The following is an 18,150-nucleotide window of genomic DNA, read 5'->3' as shown; positions in this document are numbered from 1 at the left end:
TACGTTATAAATAGAGATCAGACAAACAAGTTTTATAACACTGATTTAATTTAATAGTATGTGTCCAAACAGCAGTAGAGGCTGAATGCCATTTGAATTTGCAATAGCCATTTAAAGTTTAAAGAGTTCTCTTAGGTACAATCTTAACTCATTACTCATCGCTCCTTCTACACTCCTGAATCATTTCAGGTTTCAGTTAGCTTTGAAGGCATAACGCCTTTTGTGAATATCTGAGGCAAAATCTTATTCTCAGAACAAACCCTAGAATTTTCTGAGTTGTTACCACTTCAGCGGCAGTTTGAGCTTGAAGACCCTCTATGAGCATGCACTCCTAACCTTGCCCCTCTCTTTGTTGCCTGTGTACTCACCCGGCTGAAGTCTGAGTACTGTTTGTCACATTTTTCATCCAGCTGTAAGAGAACAAAGTAAATTAAATCAACTCATGTTCCTTAAGAAGGTGGAGTAATTCTGTTTAATGACCAACAATATTTGCGGACCGTAGCCTGGAAATAAAACAGATATCACAGTATGAGTGAAAAATTGCGACATGTTAAACAAAAATCACTCAGCAAACACTATCTACACCCCAACCAGCCCACCTAGTCACACTGACATATTCCAGACATACCTTACCGAAAACATCAAAAATCACGGCTTCTACTCTTTCTCTTGATTGTATTCTGCCAAATAATGTAAATGTGAAATCTTGTAGATGGTATTCCAGTATCTGTTCATTCTATAGCGCCCTCCAGAGTTATTCACACTACTACAAAGGGACGCAGAAAGGGATATAAAATGAATAAAGTAACCTATGTGACTAAATGTGGAATTTGTATTATACTCTTTTATAGCGATATGTTTGCTAAAAGGCCATCATTTTCCCTAGCAATTATTAAAAGGACAATCCTGGTTTTGTCTGTCAGGAGCCTGCAACGTCTACAGACTTTACTGGGAAGACATTAATTTATTAGAACTGACTTTACTGGGAAAACATTAATTTATTAGAATCTTATTAAGCTTCCAGTGGTAGCATGCTGAGCAGCTCCATAATAATGCTGACAAACTCCCCACTTTCCAAATTAAAAACACCTGTTAACACTGTTAAGGTGCATGGGAATGGAAATGTCACACTGAATGAACTGGATCTGCATTCTCGAACAACTGAACACTTATCGGTGAAGCAAGCAGAAAACAGAGGTCGCAGCATGAGACTGCTCTGTGTCAATGGAGTGACATATGAAATACAGAATCAGCATAGAAGAGTGCCTGGTCCAACCGTCTACTTTAAGGATGGACATAAAGAATTCAGAAGGAAAACTTACCACAGACGCACAGTGTTAAAGAAGAATCCGAAAATCGAGCAATGACTTAAAAGTGTTCCTTTAACTGGGTACTGGAATCCAGGCCTTTGCATTTTTGGTACCAGTATACTCTGATTGTTCAACCACGTCCAAAACAGAGTTCATGTTATTGTTCTCAGTTGTCCTACATTAGGCATAATATATATATATATATATTATGGATTCCACAGAGGGCGTAAGTGTCAATATCAGGACAGCTAAATCATACATATATGTATGAATGATGAAGAGAATACTAAGCATGGTTCACTGGTTTTGTTCAGGCCACTTTGCACATTACAATGTGTGATTACTGGCAGTGATATTTGGAATGGCCCTTGTTCCAAATCTGCATCACGCCGGCTTCATGACACCCATCCTTCATGGTATCCCTTTGTTTTTGTGCAACCAGCGAAATGGCCGCGTGGGGAAGACTCTGGGAGGCTACATATTTAGGAGGAAAGTCCAATAAGAGGGAAATCCCAGAACTGTGCTCACCAGTGGTGCTAAAAGGCATGCTAACCCTGTGTTTGGTGCACTGAAGTAGTAAACTCATCTTAGACAATGCCAACAACTCCACGGACACCTTAAACAATAAGACCTATAAGTAGGCGTAAGCAAAAGGGAATAGGATCTCACATAACCAAGCTGCGATGAGTAGTGCCGGGAAACACAAACCAACCATCATTTTATATGTTTTGATGTTTGAGAGACTTCAATTAAAACACATGCAGTAAATTAGTATTCCAAATCATCCCCTGGGCATTCAAACCGTGTGCTCCATTACAGGGTCACACTAATGATTCTTGCAAAAACATTTTGCATTAGCCTAACATTTTCAGCTATCAAAACACAACATTACACTCCACACTTCAAAGACCATTAGTAGAAAAATGGCATCCCATTTCAAAGGCTAACATGCCATTAAGATACTTCATAACACATCATGTCGCTGATGTAATACACTTTGTGACAGGAAAGGGATGCAAGACATGCAAAGTGCAGTCATACTGCAATAACTTACAGCATCCAGGTCTGGGATGTTCAGATCGTCTAAGTCAGAGACAATACTGCCCCGACGGTTAGAGCGACTGAAATAGTCAGCAGCGGTTTCACTGAAGTCAGAGAAATCAGAAGACTACCAGGTGGTGAAGGTGAGATGGATGAGAAAAGCAAGTGTGTGTGACATAGAGAAGAAGAGAAAACCGGCAGGAGAGAGAGAGAAAGAGAGAGACAGTCATGAGGTGCATAACAGAATGCAGAATAAAGGTATAAACTCAATGTTCTAGAGGAGAGCTATGATAAGGAACAGAATACAAGGAGTCGTCCATGTCATAACGTTAATGATTGTGAGGTGACCCTATTACTATACTCCAGCATTAAACGTAAGGGAATATCAATGCTGAACTATGTGGTGAATGATAGTCCTGTGTTCCTTATCTCTCCATGCTTGCATCTTTCTGTTGCTGAATATTTTCACACATTTTTCCTGTCTCGTTTTCAGTGGCATTTAACTGATCTTCAATTTATTGGTCATTTAATTTAACTGGTCTGTATTCCACAAAGCCTTTATATGTTTGCATTGTCTGTCAGCTCTTTTAATGATCATGATAATCTGAACAGGAATATTCATCATTCAGTGTTTCCCGTATATATATAAAAATATATATAAAAAAAAAACTGTGTTAAAGTTGTATGATGGCATTTAAACATAAGGGAGTTCACAAGTTAACAATGAGTGAAAAAAAGAAGATATTACTAGGCATTACTATTCCCCTTGTCCCTTGCTCTGTATTTTATCTCACACTGGTATTTCATTTGTCAGACTTTACGGCTAAGGCAGTAGGCAGTTATGAGCCATTACCTGTACATCCTATTCGAGAACATTTGGGCTAGAGGATTATTTGGTTTACAATAATACCAAACTTACTTCAAATCAATTATGTTGGAATTAATATGTTTTGATACATTGGTTCACCCACTGTCACTGAAACCATCCAAAGACAAAGAAGAATCACTGCAATGAACTGCTGAGGGAGGTAAAGTGAAATGTAAACATCCTTATTATCTTCTGTTTGTTAAAAAAAAAAAGAAAAAAAAAAAGAAAATTGTAACATGAAAGTGCATTTATTAATTTAGCTTCACTAATAGTAAGAAACTCAATGCAAAGTACATGTTAGCTTGATAATACCCCATATCTGAATGCAAACTAGTGCATTTTGTTTTGTGTATGAACATTTGTGGGTATTTGTGAGTATTTAGGTTCTTTGAAAATATATTTCACAGTGTCCAAAAAGGATCAGCCAAAATCTAAAAAAAAAAACAATATTAGTTCCTTGAAGCTGAGCACCAGCAACTGGATAATCAGAATTATAATGTGCAGTTCCAGGAAAAAGTATCTTTAAAGCTACAGTCAAATACTTAACAAAACAACAGTTTAAACCCTAACAATGAGCACACCACAACACAACCTTACATCATCTTACCACAACGATCCTAATCCTCAAAATGGATCAGGATGAGCGACAATGCCAATGTAAGACGGTAGAGACCATCTGACTAACAAAGACAGACACAAAGACAGACACAAAGACAGACACAAAGACAGACACAAAGACAGACACAGACACAAAGACAGAGACAAAGACAGAGACAAAGACAGAGACAAAGACAGACACAGACACAAAGACAGACACAAAGACAGAGACAGACACAAAGACAGAGACAGACACAAAGACAGACACAAAGACAGAGACAGACACAGAGACAGACACAAAGACAGACACAAAGACAGACACAAAGACAGACACAAAGACAGACACAAAGACAGACACAAAGACAAAGACAAAGACAAAGACAGACACAAAGACAGACACAAAGACAGAGACAAAGACAGACACAAAGACAAAGACAGACACAAAGACAGACACAAAGACAGAGACAAAGACAGAGACAAAGACAGACACAAAGACAGACACAAAGACAGACACAAAGACAGACACAAAGACAAAGACAGAGACAAAGACAGACACAAAGACAAAGACAGACACAAAGACAGACACAAAGACAGAGACAAAGACAGACACAGACAAAGACAGAGACAAAGACAGACACAAAGACAGACACAAAGACAGAGACAAAGACAGAGACAAAGACAGAGACAAAGAAAGACACAAAGACAGAGACAAAGACAGAGACAAAGACAGACACAAAGACAGACACAAAGACAGAGACAAAGACAGACACAAAGACAGACACAAAGACAGAGACAAAGACAAAGACAGAGACAAAGACAGACACAAAGACAAAGACAGACACAAAGACAGAGACAGAGACAAAGACAAAGACAGACACAAAGACAAAGACAGAGACAAAGACAGAGACAAAGACAGAGACAAAGACAGACACAAAGACAGACACAAAGACAAAGACAGACACAAAGACAAAGACAGAGACAAAGACAGACACAAAGACAAAGACAGACACAAAGACAGACACAAAGACAGAGACAAAGACAGACACAGACAAAGACAGAGACAAAGACAGACACAAAGACAGACACAAAGACAGAGACAAAGACAGAGACAAAGACAGAGACAAAGAAAGACACAAAGACAGACACAAAGACAGAGACAAAGACAGACACAAAGACAGACACAAAGACAGAGACAAAGACAGACACAAAGACAGAGACAAAGACAAAGACAGACACAAAGACAGACACAAAGACAAAGACAGACACAAAGACAGAGACAGAGACAAAGACAAAGACAGACACAAAGACAGACACAAAGACAGAGACAAAGACAAAGACAGAGACAAAGACAGAGAGAAAGACAGACACAAAGACAAAGACAGACACAAAGACAGACACAAAGACAGAGACAAAGACAGACACAAAGACAGACACAAAGACAGAGACAAAGACAGAGACAGAGACAGACACAAAGACAGAGACAAAGACTTGAGCCCAGCTCACCGCACTATTCCGTCTGCTGCGGCTGGAGTGATCGTGTGACACAGTGCTGGATGAGTCATCATCGGACGATGACTGATAGATGAAAGAAAAAAAAAAAAAAAAGACTGATTCTTCCTCTTCTATGTTTAGAGAAACCACAGCAAGCATGCACAGAACACTGCACTCAGCAACAGGAGACTGTCATAGCAAGGGTTAGTTTGAACCAATAATCACTTAATAGACCATCAAATCACCGGCTCAATTGTCACTGAGACTACATCCAAAGATGACATACTGAGATGACATGATAACAAACTTTGCATATTTATTCGCTGAACACCACACCATCAAAATAACAGTGGGATGAGAGGAGGTAAGCTCCTGTTCTTCTGTCGTTCTTCTGCTGTGTCCATATTCTTGCAGCTTTAAATTTGTCATACAGTCACTTTTAGCCAGAATTTGATCTGCTCTCTTATAATTATGCACTGTTCATACATTTTTACGCTATTTTTATGTTGACAATGTTTATGTACTAATTACATGAATTTATTGTTCTGAGGAGCAACCGCTCACATCACTAACAGTTTCTCTAATTTTCCAGCAGATGAAAAAACCAGCTGGAGGAAACTCAGCTTACTAAATGAATGAGGATAAATCCAAACAGATTCAGCCTGAGCTGAAAAGAACACTACATGATCTAGAGATGTAGCATTACTTATAGCAAATATTTCTAAGGAAATCAAACTTCACATAATGTCTAAAGTTGTTGATAGCTAGTTGCAGCTATCCTGTTTTGCACTACTGGTTCACATTTAAACTCAGGCAAACAAATTAAGGTTTGTCCTTGTGTTTTCACTGACAGCAGATATGACTGCCACAATGCCTTGAACTGAAGTGCCAAGCATAACAATTTAACGGGTGGCATGCAAATCTACACGGCATCAGATGAAATACAGCTGGTATGAAAATATAAATTCATTTTAAATTTTAGGTGGTAATATATTATTAACAATTCTTATTCATACCAGTCTATTGGTTTATATTCATACCAGACTATTTATATTCATACAACTGGTTATTCCTTCTCCAATCACGACCTTTTAGAACAAATTTCATTATATTTTTTCTGACACTGGCGGTTCATGCATTCCAGGTAATTTCCTGTTTATTTTAGTGGCCTTTTGGGTCTAAAGCTTATGAGCTCTTCATGCCATGCTAGCAGTTAGAGGTGTTGCATGTTATCTGTGGGTGAATCTGAGATGAGGTGCTCACCACAGGACTGCTTCGAGTGGAGCTGGCCCCTGAGGAGTACCAGCTGTATTCTGAGGGCTGAAGGAACAGACAAAGCATTGACACAGAGGCCAAAAGTCTTCACTGAACGAGCACTGAGCACCCCATTAAATAGCCGAATAGTATCATTAGACTGTACTTCAAACACTCACAGCTCTGGAGCCGAATGAACCATAGAGACCGTCATCATAGATAGAGGCCTTGGAAAACAAAGCAGAAGTCTATGATTCAGTAGAGCACTGACTGTGAATTTCAAAATGTCTCATAAGTTCTTTTTGTTAAATAACGGAGAATGTGTTATCATAACTGCTCTGAAAAGAGAATATTGTCAGCATAGCAGCAAAATCACACACACCGTTAGTGTATAACTACACCTAACGGACAACATACCCAAAAAGCCTTGTCTAATAGTGAGGATAAGCTGTATTCCAGGAATCAACATATGACTCTTCAGAGGTTTCATTTAAAGGCCTGCTTTGTTCTGTAGAGAACTGGTTTCGTATGAATTGTCCTTGGTACAAGTTTGGTACACAGTTACTGTTATTAGGCTACTCTTTCCTACATGATGTATTTGTATAGACTGTGGTGCAGTGGATCTGATAGAAGCAGAAGAGCAGAAGTGCAGACTGACCAGGCTATAGCTTCGTGTGAGACCTGTGGAGCCAGTGGCAGATGGAGTCTGTGAGAGGAGGTATACATGGGATTAGAGAAAAAGGCAGACTGTCCAATAAGGGACAGTCAAGAAATAGAATGAAAAAGACGTGTGCCCTCCTTCCATGCCTCCATAAATTTAAAGTATTTACCTGCGTACTTTACACATGCAGTTTCCTCTATTATTTTACAGGCACTGAAAACCAGGAATGACCCTGTCTATTGATGTAATTTCTTGATGTTGATTTTTGCCCCAAAATATAACATATCAACTAGCTTTGACAGTTATCCTTTATTCACCCTTTATAAAAGAAATTTAGCATAAAAATCAAAACTGCTAAGGAGAAAGAACAAAATTTGATAAGATCTTCCAAAAGCTCACTAACATTCAAATCCTTCCTTGGCAATCAATGATTAGCAGGTCTGTAGAGAAAAGAAGCCTAACTACTGTCCACAAAATATATCAACAATAAAGTACAAGCAATCAAAGACTAGGGGTCAACCAATTATCGGCCTGGCCGATTATCGAATCCGATATTCAGCATTTTTATGTTTATTGGAATCGTTATTTTTATTTATTTATTTATTTTATTTGATTGCCGATAAAATCAATTAATTTAAAAATGCTCTGCTTTGGCTTTGATGCAGCTGCATCTCTATGTCTGTAGTCACCGCTCTGTGGTCTCAAGCAATGTCCCGCCCACAGCAATATCTGATTGGTTACACATCATAAGTAATAGCCTATCAACACTAAAAGCTACTGTGATGGGCACAGAGGAACGCATTTGGAGACTGGAGCAGCTCCGGTGAGAGAGCGGAGCTGTGTTTTGAAGGTAAGGCAGCAGATATTGCCAAAGTTGCAATAACATCAAAATCCCCTACGCTGAAGTTGCAAGAACCCCAGTTTCCCCACTTACGCTGAAAATGCCCGAATAATGCACTTTGTTGCAGTGATATACAGTTAACTATAATGAGACAATAGAGTGTATTTATGTAGCAAAAATTTTATCTTTGAGTGACGTTGGTTGCAGTGCAACTGGAACTTATTTTAGCTACCACATTGCGAACGTAACATTACTCGTCCATAAGAGTAGGGCTGCCATGATAAGTCAAGGTACTCGATGACGTTAGCGGCGAAAATGCATCAACAGCAGTATTTTAAACTGACATCATTTTTTTTTAATTTTAGTGAATTTACCTTTTTGACTTCTGAAACGCTTCAATTCATCTGCTGCTGCTAGCACTGCCACTACTGAAATTTTTTTACCTCAATTAATCGCGGCTGCCCAACGTATGAGTTGGTGTTTTTACATGTTATAGGAGCCGACGGTCAACCCTAACCCTAACATAAGCTAATGTAGAGCCTCATAGCGCTAATTTGAATGCGATAGCAAACGTCAACAAGTTCATTTGTTGATCCATAATTTAGCCAGGTGACTAGCAAAAAACCTGACAGGCTACAACGTTACTTCTTGCACATCACATAGCAGGGCCGGTCATACTCTCAGTCTCAACCCGCGACTACTAGTAATGTTACTGATGTGCGTCCTGAAGCTGTCTCTGACTCCGTTTCTTACGGAGAGGAGTAGGATATTGTTGTTAAGAGACTTTAGATGCAATGGAACTGCATCTAAGGCCTGTGTTAATCCATACATGGACTGCATAGAAGTCGTACAGTTGTCAGAGTTGAATACTCACTTCTATTGCTATTGTACATATTCAGCTAGGCTATAGTAATCATTAGTAATGAAGTAACCTGGTTCTGAATGACAGGGTCCCTACTATCAGATGTTGTTAATATATAACATTTAAATAATTAAAACCATCTAAAGGCTTTCCAAAGCTGTTTTGCTGTAATAAATGAAGCATAATTGTGTGTTAAGCATATTAATTTTTTCTTTAAAATTTTCACTTAACTTTATAAGAAATGCTGCCGGGAGCTCCCTGCAGTTTTAGTTTTAAGATAATGTTGAAAAGTTCTCTTTTAATTCAACATAAAGGCATTTCAACAAAGTTTTGCGTTGTGTTACTCTAAATTTTGACACCAAGATTTTCATTTTTGGTGCAAATGTATACTGGTTACAAATATCGGTTATCGGTCTCCTTGATTACTGATAATCGGTACTGGCCCTGAAAAAGGCATATCGGTCGACCCCTATTAAAGAGACTAGTAAGCACAAACTACAGCAGAAATTGTACTGGAGAGACAGACAAACCCGAGGCTGATACGCAGAAACAGTGGAAGGAGGAGGTGGAGGCAGTTTGGAGCTCTTTAGACTACTGTAGCTCCTTTGGTCTTGATGTAATCCAGTCTAAGTGGATGGAACATCACAAGGGCATCAACTGATAGCACAGCAGCACTGCATAACATGAGGCATCATATCACTTTGTCTAAATTTCATTACCTGAACCCTTAAAGGCAAAAACAACATTCAAACTGTTGTAATAGCATGAGCACATTTCTCCAAATATTTCTACATCTCAAACAGTGAGTGTCTGTGGAAAGCTGTCTAAGATAAAAACTCAGAATTGGCTATGAAAATAGTAGCTTTGTTTACAGCTGTCTGCAGACTGAAGGGGCTGAATACTCCCTTGCTTTTTAGATGCTTATCTTTCCCCACACTTTAGCCCAAAGTTAGGAGTTCACACTGACCAGCAGGTCCTTCTTAGAGCTGCTTGAGCCAGGGGTCTTCGAGCGCAGGTCACTGAACAAAGAACTCTAAAAAGGCAGGGAGTAAACTGAACTTCACTCCACTTATCCCACTGGCATTGATAACGCTTTGGATTTAAGAACCAAAAAACACTTCCTTTTCATAACCTGTGTGTTGTAAAATGGCTACATATTCTGCAATGTCTACAACTTCCACATCAAAGAAACTCTTTTCATAGTCATTCAAAGACTAGCTGTTACCTTGTTACCAGCCCAGGAGGATTCACAATTAACATGCAGAAACCTGTGATAGCTGACTTATCATGAACATGACACATGACACAAAGCTCAGCATAATACATACAGTGGAGCGGAAGCTCTTCAGTGAGGAGCTACTGGAGAGGCCATCCAACTGAGGAAAAAGTAAGAGTTGTAGGAGTAAATAATCAGATGAAGCAAACTGAGCTGAGTGACCCAAAATGCATTAGACATCTGTGAGCAAAATAAATCAAATGAAGAGCACACTAAACACTGGGTGTAGTGGTTAGAAAGTCTCAAAGGTGTGCAGCCAAGGAGGGCACTGCAATGTTGCACTGTCTTATAGTTCTTCTCAACACACACAAATGTCAGCAAGGAAGTGAGCTGTTAAACAGTTAACCCATCATTTGATTACTAAGCACACTCAAACAATCAAGACTTTGAGTCCTTTCACATTTGTTTTGAGAATGGACAGCTTGCCTGTGGAATTACTGCAAGTTCTCCAGTTTACTACACACAATCCACACACCTTCATTAATCATAATGACATCATCACAAACCAAGCTGTTAATGTCTACAACTCACTGGCTTCCCCTAAATGTTATCTGACAATTTATTTTACAAGGAAAGATTAAAAGCATCACAACTGTCAACAGACACGTGCACCCACAATAAAATGAACTGCACACAGACGCACCACTGGGTCTCTTCTTCGAGCAGATCTAGACCTGCTGCTTTGGTGAGGCTTTCCAAAGTCATGCAGCACTGAGGAGGTTGACTTCAAAAGTAAAGAGAAATGTCATTCTTATGCAAAACCTTCACAAAAAAGCTTCTGGTTGATGTAGGCTAACTATGACTTGGTCAAACCTGGAGCATCTGTCCAATGCTATCAAATTATAGAATTTATTATTTTGTATGAAAACTAAATATCTTACTACTTGTACGGCATAAAACAAGCCAAAATTAACATAAAATTAATAATGCTAACTAATTATGCACATGATAAAAGCAAAAAGTTGACGTAAATTAATAACTGCAAAATTTACATTGCACTATGCATATTTTTGACTTATTGGTACATTTAATTAAGCATTTCTATATTTGTTTCATTAATCCTGTATTTAATTCTCTCCACGTGTGTCTACATATCCCTATGTTTCATAATTTGTTGCCACTTCATAACGTGCATCATTTTCAGGATGGGATCTTTATGTCGGATAGCAGCATCCACAGCCTATGTGGTGATATCCTGATAATGTTTCCTTAGTCAAACAGCCTTGTACAGACACTAAAAATCCACCAAACTCATTCTGCATGTGTTCAGAGAGCTGCATCCTGACTGATACAAGTGATCATGCCCCACAGTTTGGCAACAGCTTCCTTGACATAACCCACTGCCCAGTATTATTCCACAGCGAGGTGCAGCTAGAGGACCATTTATGTAGTTTTTGTCCTTTTTGCTCCGTCTATTTTTCTCTTTGTCAATGAGAATAAATGAGAGCAGATCTTACAGAGAAAATGTTAGAGCTTAACACCGTGACATACACACCCTGTGGCTTCCACTGCTGTGGGCTCGCTTTGCATCATTATCCAGGCCCTAGAGCAGGAGGACCCCCCCCCCAAAAACAAAAACAAAACACACACACAGAAGAAAGGAGGACAGATCCAGTGAGGAGAAATAAAAAGTGACAGAGAAGAATTTGCAGAGAAAGACAGATGCTGAGGATGAGATACAAACCCGCCGATTCTGACTACTTAATCGATGAGAGTGTCGAGCCCTCTCTGTATCAGCCTAGAATGTAAATGACACAGCAGTCAAAAGACTCAATCAGCCAAAGTCATTTTCAAACCATTCTCCTACTGCCTCACACCTTGTATGATCTTTGAAGAGAGAAACCAACTAGATGACAGCAGGCAAGGTAGAACTTCACACAAGGAGCTGTTTTTCAACAGATGCCACCAAATGGAGTACAAACATGAGATCAGTGTAAATTATCATAAAACTGCCATAGCAAACATGAGATCAGTGTAAATTATCATAAAACTGCCATAGCAAACATGAGATCAGTGTAAATTATCATAAAACTGCCATAGCAAACATGAGATCAGGGAAATCAAGACAACACTCAGATGCAAACAGACAAACCAACTTACAGCATATGCTGGTCTACAGAAAAGTGTAAGAGTGCACAGTGATGGTACTTGAAAGAAAAACTTTTTGGTTAAGTTCAGATCTATCCAATTAAATAAAATCTTGACTATTTCTGGCATAAGTGAGAAATGCATTTTGTGATCCCTCTGCTAACTCCAATCAGCAACACGCCACATTCAAAAGGTTAGGCCATGCAAGAGAGTGGTTTCTATTAACATGGGTAAACAAGACTTAAAAGCAAACACTGGGTTCACTGGCAGACGTAAATATAGCTTTGTCACATTCTTTAATAATAACAGTAAAACATCACAAGATTGTCACTAAACTGCATAAAAAAAGCAGAATTTAGCAAGATTCGGGACGGACTGAGCCAGACATTTCTCTGTTCTTGGCTGAGATGGACAGCATAGCGCTGCAACACGTTTCTTTTGGTTTAATGAAAGGCGTTCATTTTACTGAAAGGCATTCATTTTTAAGGATTCTGTTACTGTAAAGTTCTGTTGTTTGTATTGTTATTTGTTAGTAAAAAACATTTTCCTTTTGCCCTGTCCACACTAATCCCGGGAAATTTGAAAGCGCATAATTATTTCTCCGTTTAGCCCCTCTGTCCACATTAAAACAGCGTCCTCCGCCACCCAAATCAATACTTTTCGAAAACGCTCTCTGAGGTAAATACATTTGAAAATGCTGGGATCGAGTTGTAAAGTGGACAGGGAAAATGGAGGGTTTCAGAACTGATGGCGTATAGTTGCCGTGACACTAGTGAAAGTTTGTGCTTGAGACACCAAAACAAACATGACAGGCGAAATGCAGTCAATGCGGCTCTGTCTATCAAAGTTGCTAATCTGATTTAAGCCTATTCTCTATGCTCTTTTGTATGCTGCTTTGGACAAAAGCATTTGCCAAATGACTAAACGTAAATACTATAACTCTACCCCCCCCCCCCCATTTTATACATCGCTGCTCAATTTGATCAAGGTTGGGATCATTTAGAACTGTCTTCAGGATGCTTTTAGTCCAGTGTCAGGTTTCAGATTTCAACCATGCCTTCAATGTCAGCTGAGTGGACAAGTCCATGCATAAACACTGGCGTTTTAAATGACCTACCATCCACTGATGGATATGCCCCCACTTTCTGCTAGAGGACGAGTGGTGAGAAAGCTAAAGGGGAAAGAGAGCCAGGAGGAGACAACATTTCTCTAAGAGACAGAAACTCGCAGATAATGCCAAAACAAGAAAATATTAAAGTAAACATTTAAAATATTTCACAGTTTTTCCGAATGTGACCTAGCAGTGTTTCCCGCAAAATATGTTCATTGCAACTGTGAAAGTTTCTGGCACCTGACGTGGGTCAGGGGCATTTCACATTTCTCACCAGTTAAACAATGCAAATACACGAATGAGATTTTGACAGCTCCCCTCACTGTTCACCTGCATATGTTCACCCAGGTGCAAAAATGTAACATCACATTTAATTTTCTGTGATTTGTTTCGGGTAAGCTATTTTCGGGTATGTGGGGGACCCATTGTGGAGAGCCCCATACCTGTTGAAAGGTGTTCTCGAAGAACTGCTGTTCTGAGGCAACGGTTTGTTGAATTGTCAAAATAACAGAGAAAAAGCAATGTCAGACATAAATGTACTGGCTGACAGGAAATGACAACCCGAACTTACTGTTTATATTTACAGCATTTCACTCAATGTGTAGTGCCAGTGCAATAAATGTTTTTCAAAGCTGCACAAATCTAGCTTTCTTACACTTATTTTCTAAAGAGGAACCTTGAAATAAAAGTGCTAAAATTACTTTTCATTCTCATTTTTTGAGGAGATTTGTTTTTCTTTGTATTAAATTTGTTCTTTTTGTCTTAAATTTTTAGAAGTTCAAATTAAAAAAAAAAAATATATATATATATATATATATATATATATATATATATATATATATATATATATATATATATATATAAAAGTTCCCAGCTTGTTAAATTTCCTTTCAAGTCGAAATGTGATACAAACCCGAGCAAGGCCCAAAAAGTGAGGTGTACACTGAACCATGGATATAGGTTGAACTGTTACGACCCCCCCTCAAATCGCTCACATTTCTTTTTGAGTACAGCATCAAGTACAGGAATGAGATCTAAAACTGACACACCTCTACTATAAAATTTAGCTGGGGGAAACACTTCTGATCTATGATTTTGGGCAGGTTAAGTGCTAATAAAACACAGCGACATACTGAATTCTGACCTTAATCCACAACTGAGCTTTAAGACACTTCTCAAAATGCATGAACGGCATGACACGCAGAGGCAAACTGCAGTTTCTCCTTTGGTTAATTGCAGTTTAACATTACAGTGCACAGAATCCAGTTCTGTTCTCTTAACAGCAATGAGTGGAAGGATTTATGAGCGACGGATCAAGCACTGATGAAAAGAGTAGTGATGATCATCCTACAGATTAAATGGACAGGTTAACAGCAGTACTTTTCAACCTTCCCAGGGATGAGCTGATGCCAGGACAAGGGATGGATATACATCTTCAAGTCTCAAAGTAAATGAAAGGGGGGAAAAAGTACTCCACTTCCTTAAGTGCATATCTGAGTAAAAGAACCCCGTTTGTGTGGGTAAAATGATGGCGATATCACAGCGTATTGCTGGGTTGTTGAGGGTTGTGTGTGCTATTATTACCTCTTTCTGCTGTCGCTCCAGTTCTCTCATGCGGATATCTCTGGCCTCCGCTCGGGCTGCTCGCTTTGCAGCAAGTCTGGCCTCTGCCTGAGGAACACAGAAAAACCCCACAAAAACGGTTAAAAATGATCAGTTTCACTGTTATGGTTCCATTTTACACAAAAAATAAACATCATAAACATAATTTAACCATCCCAAATTGGCTTTTTCCCCCCACTAAATTTGATCTGGCCTCAATACCGCATGCACAAAATAGAAAACTAGATATTCAGGACTATGGTAAAAGGTAAAGAAAACAAACTTCAGACTTCTTGTCAGTTTGAAAAAATTCCCCTAGTTCAAAATCAGTCTGAAAATGACTTCAATGTCATGGTTCAAAAGAAGCATCCATCAGAGAGGGACACGGTTTTGGCGTGTATGGTGTCTAAACCCTCACTGAATTGTTGTTACAGTCAGTTTATTGCTTTACACATCTTATGTTTATATATTAATGTCTGGAATAATTCACAAGTTTTAAGTTTAGAATAATGTAAATGCTTAACAGTTAACAATTAACTCAGTTTGAAAGAATTAAAAAACAATACAAACATAAATGGCTATTGATTACATTAACCTGAAACATTATTATTTACACTGAGTGATACATTATTATTTACCCTGACCTGATACATTATTATTTACCCTGACCTGATACATTATTATTTACCCTGACCTGATACATTATTATTTACACTGACCTGATACATTATTATTTACCCTGAACGATACATTATCATTTACCCCGACCTGATACATTATTAATTACCCTGACCTGATACATTATTATTTACACTGACCTGATACATTATTATTTACCCTGACCTGATACATTATTATTTACCCTGACCTGATACATTATTATTTACACTGACCTGATACATTATCATTTACCCTGAACGATACATTATCATTTACCCCGACCTGATACATTATTAATTACCCTGACCTGATACATTATTATTTACCCTGACCTGATACATTATTATTTACCCTGACCTGATACATTATTATTTACACTGCCCTGATACATTATTATTTACACTGCCCTGATACATTATTATTTACCCTGACCTGATACATTATTATTTACACTGAGCTGATACATTATCATTTACCCTGAACGATACATTATTATTTACTCTGACCTGATACATTATTAATTACACTGACAGATACATTATTAATTACACTGACCTGATACATTATTATTTACACTGACCTGATACATTATTATTTACACTGAGTGATACATTATGAAAATAAGTGTTTGAAGTGCTCTTCTCAATACTTCACATTCCTCCTGCAAAAATATCAAGGACACATCAAATCTGCAAAAAGTTTCAGCTTTGCAAGAGATATCTGCCCTTTTGATGACCAGGATTAGATTTGTGTATCTGTTTGTGTATCTGTTTGTTCCTGAAGACAGAGGACAGCACTGACCAGTTAATCCTCTATGACAGCTACTTATCTCAGAGCATTCCCTCACCATTCATACATTTGTTATCTACACACTAATTCTACAACACTAAGTGAAGGTCATCGGATAGGAATGGCAAAGACAAACCCAACTGATACATTTTCTGTGTCCATTTCCCATAAGTCTGGTCAACATTCAATGGGACACGGTGATGATAATTCACAACAATGAATGCAAATAGACACCAAAAAAGTTCACTAAGAAAGAAGGTTCAAATCTGGTTGTATGGATGTTCAGCAGTGATCCTGCCATGCAATAACGTTGTACAATCATTAAGAGCAGATTCTGTTATAAAATATTGCAAGACAGGTGATCACGGGCTAATTGCTGGGAAACAAAGGTAAATCAGATTTTTTCCCAGTTATTCTGTATATATATGTACACACACACACACACACACACACATACACACATAGATACATATATATATATATATATATATATATATATATATATATATATATATATATATATATATATATATATATATGTATGTATATATATATATATAAATTACACACATCTTGAACAAATATATCACTCTCGGTTGAGTCATATGTGTGTTTGGGGACTAAAATACCGTATGTGTGTGTGTGTGTGTGTGTGTGTGTGTGTGTCATGGCTGGCCCCTACACTCTGCACCTGTTCTGCTGTCTGAAAAAGGTGACCTACTCTGCACAGCTGAGTGCTCTATCTGCAGCCTATCTATAGTCTGTCCGTTGGGCTAGCCATGTGCCTTCATCAGGAGGCTAGGACAGAAATCTGAGCACACACACAGGCCATAGCCTACTGGCAGCATGCTACAAAGTGTGCAGAGAAATTACAGCAGACTTGTGTGTATTCTAGCAAACTCACATGTAACATCACAATTCATTATTCTAACCATAAAACTAAAACACTGACATCTTTAATTGATAATGTGAGAGCTGTTACGTTTCACATTTTAAATATGCACCAGCATGAGAGATTCTTTCTAACAATGCAGCACATTTTAGTGACCAGTGCTCTGTTGACAATATTTGGGAAATTCAAAAATGTGATATTCCTACTGGGAAAGAGTTGTGCGATTACTGGTAAGAAACGTGTTTATCACAGCGACAGTCCTGTGATGTCACTGTAACAGGCTTCTGCTCCGGACCATGACACCTCTCTCCACTACAAGTAACTGCAACAAAAAATCCATTAAAAACTGGGGGGGAATGAATCTCACCAGGCATTTTACTTTGTCTAACTCTTTAAGATACTAAAGGCAGTTTTAGAGCACTATTATTAAAAATTTCTCAGGTATCGTTCTTCTAGTGATCTCCCAGTTTTAGTTTCCTGTTGTGAGGCAGATTATTAGATTGCTAGGCTTATGTCTATAAGTGTGTCACTGTAACGTATTGGCTTTACTTTATTCCGTATATAGTGTTTGTTATTCGAAGCTTATTTTCATTGGTTATCTCTGCCTGCATTCTCCACTGTAACAGGCTACTGTGTAGGCCTACGTCTTCACATATTTTGCTGTTTCCCTTGTTGCCATCAAGATGTTTCTGTGTTAATTCAAATCTTGACCAAACATTATTTTCTGATCAGGTGTAAGACTATAGATATAGACCATTCACAGGTTCAGAAACAAAACAGTTTGATGTAATGACAATTGACATTTCC

General features: G+C 38.3%; 1 protein-coding gene across 2 annotated transcripts in view; it reads right to left on the bottom strand.

The window, feature by feature from the left end:
- The window catches only part of lrrfip2 (leucine rich repeat (in FLII) interacting protein 2), a 39,481-nt gene that overhangs the window by 12,991 nt on the left and 8,340 nt on the right, over nt 1-18,150 (bottom strand). For both annotated transcript variants that reach the window (XM_030770634.1, XM_030770635.1), the window contains exons 3-4: nt 14,985-15,071; nt 369-410 (exon numbers count right to left, since the gene is read on the bottom strand). In XM_030770634.1, the coding sequence (XP_030626494.1) occupies nt 369-410; nt 14,985-15,071 (129 nt within the window). The remainder of the gene's footprint in view (nt 1-368; nt 411-14,984; nt 15,072-18,150) is intronic.

This window comes from Chanos chanos, chromosome 4 (assembly GCF_902362185.1).
Source record: "Chanos chanos chromosome 4, fChaCha1.1, whole genome shotgun sequence".
Classification (NCBI taxonomy): Eukaryota; Metazoa; Chordata; class Actinopteri; order Gonorynchiformes; family Chanidae; genus Chanos; species Chanos chanos.
The sequence above is the reverse complement of the archived record's forward strand: the minus strand, read 5'-3'. Positions and strand labels throughout refer to the sequence as shown.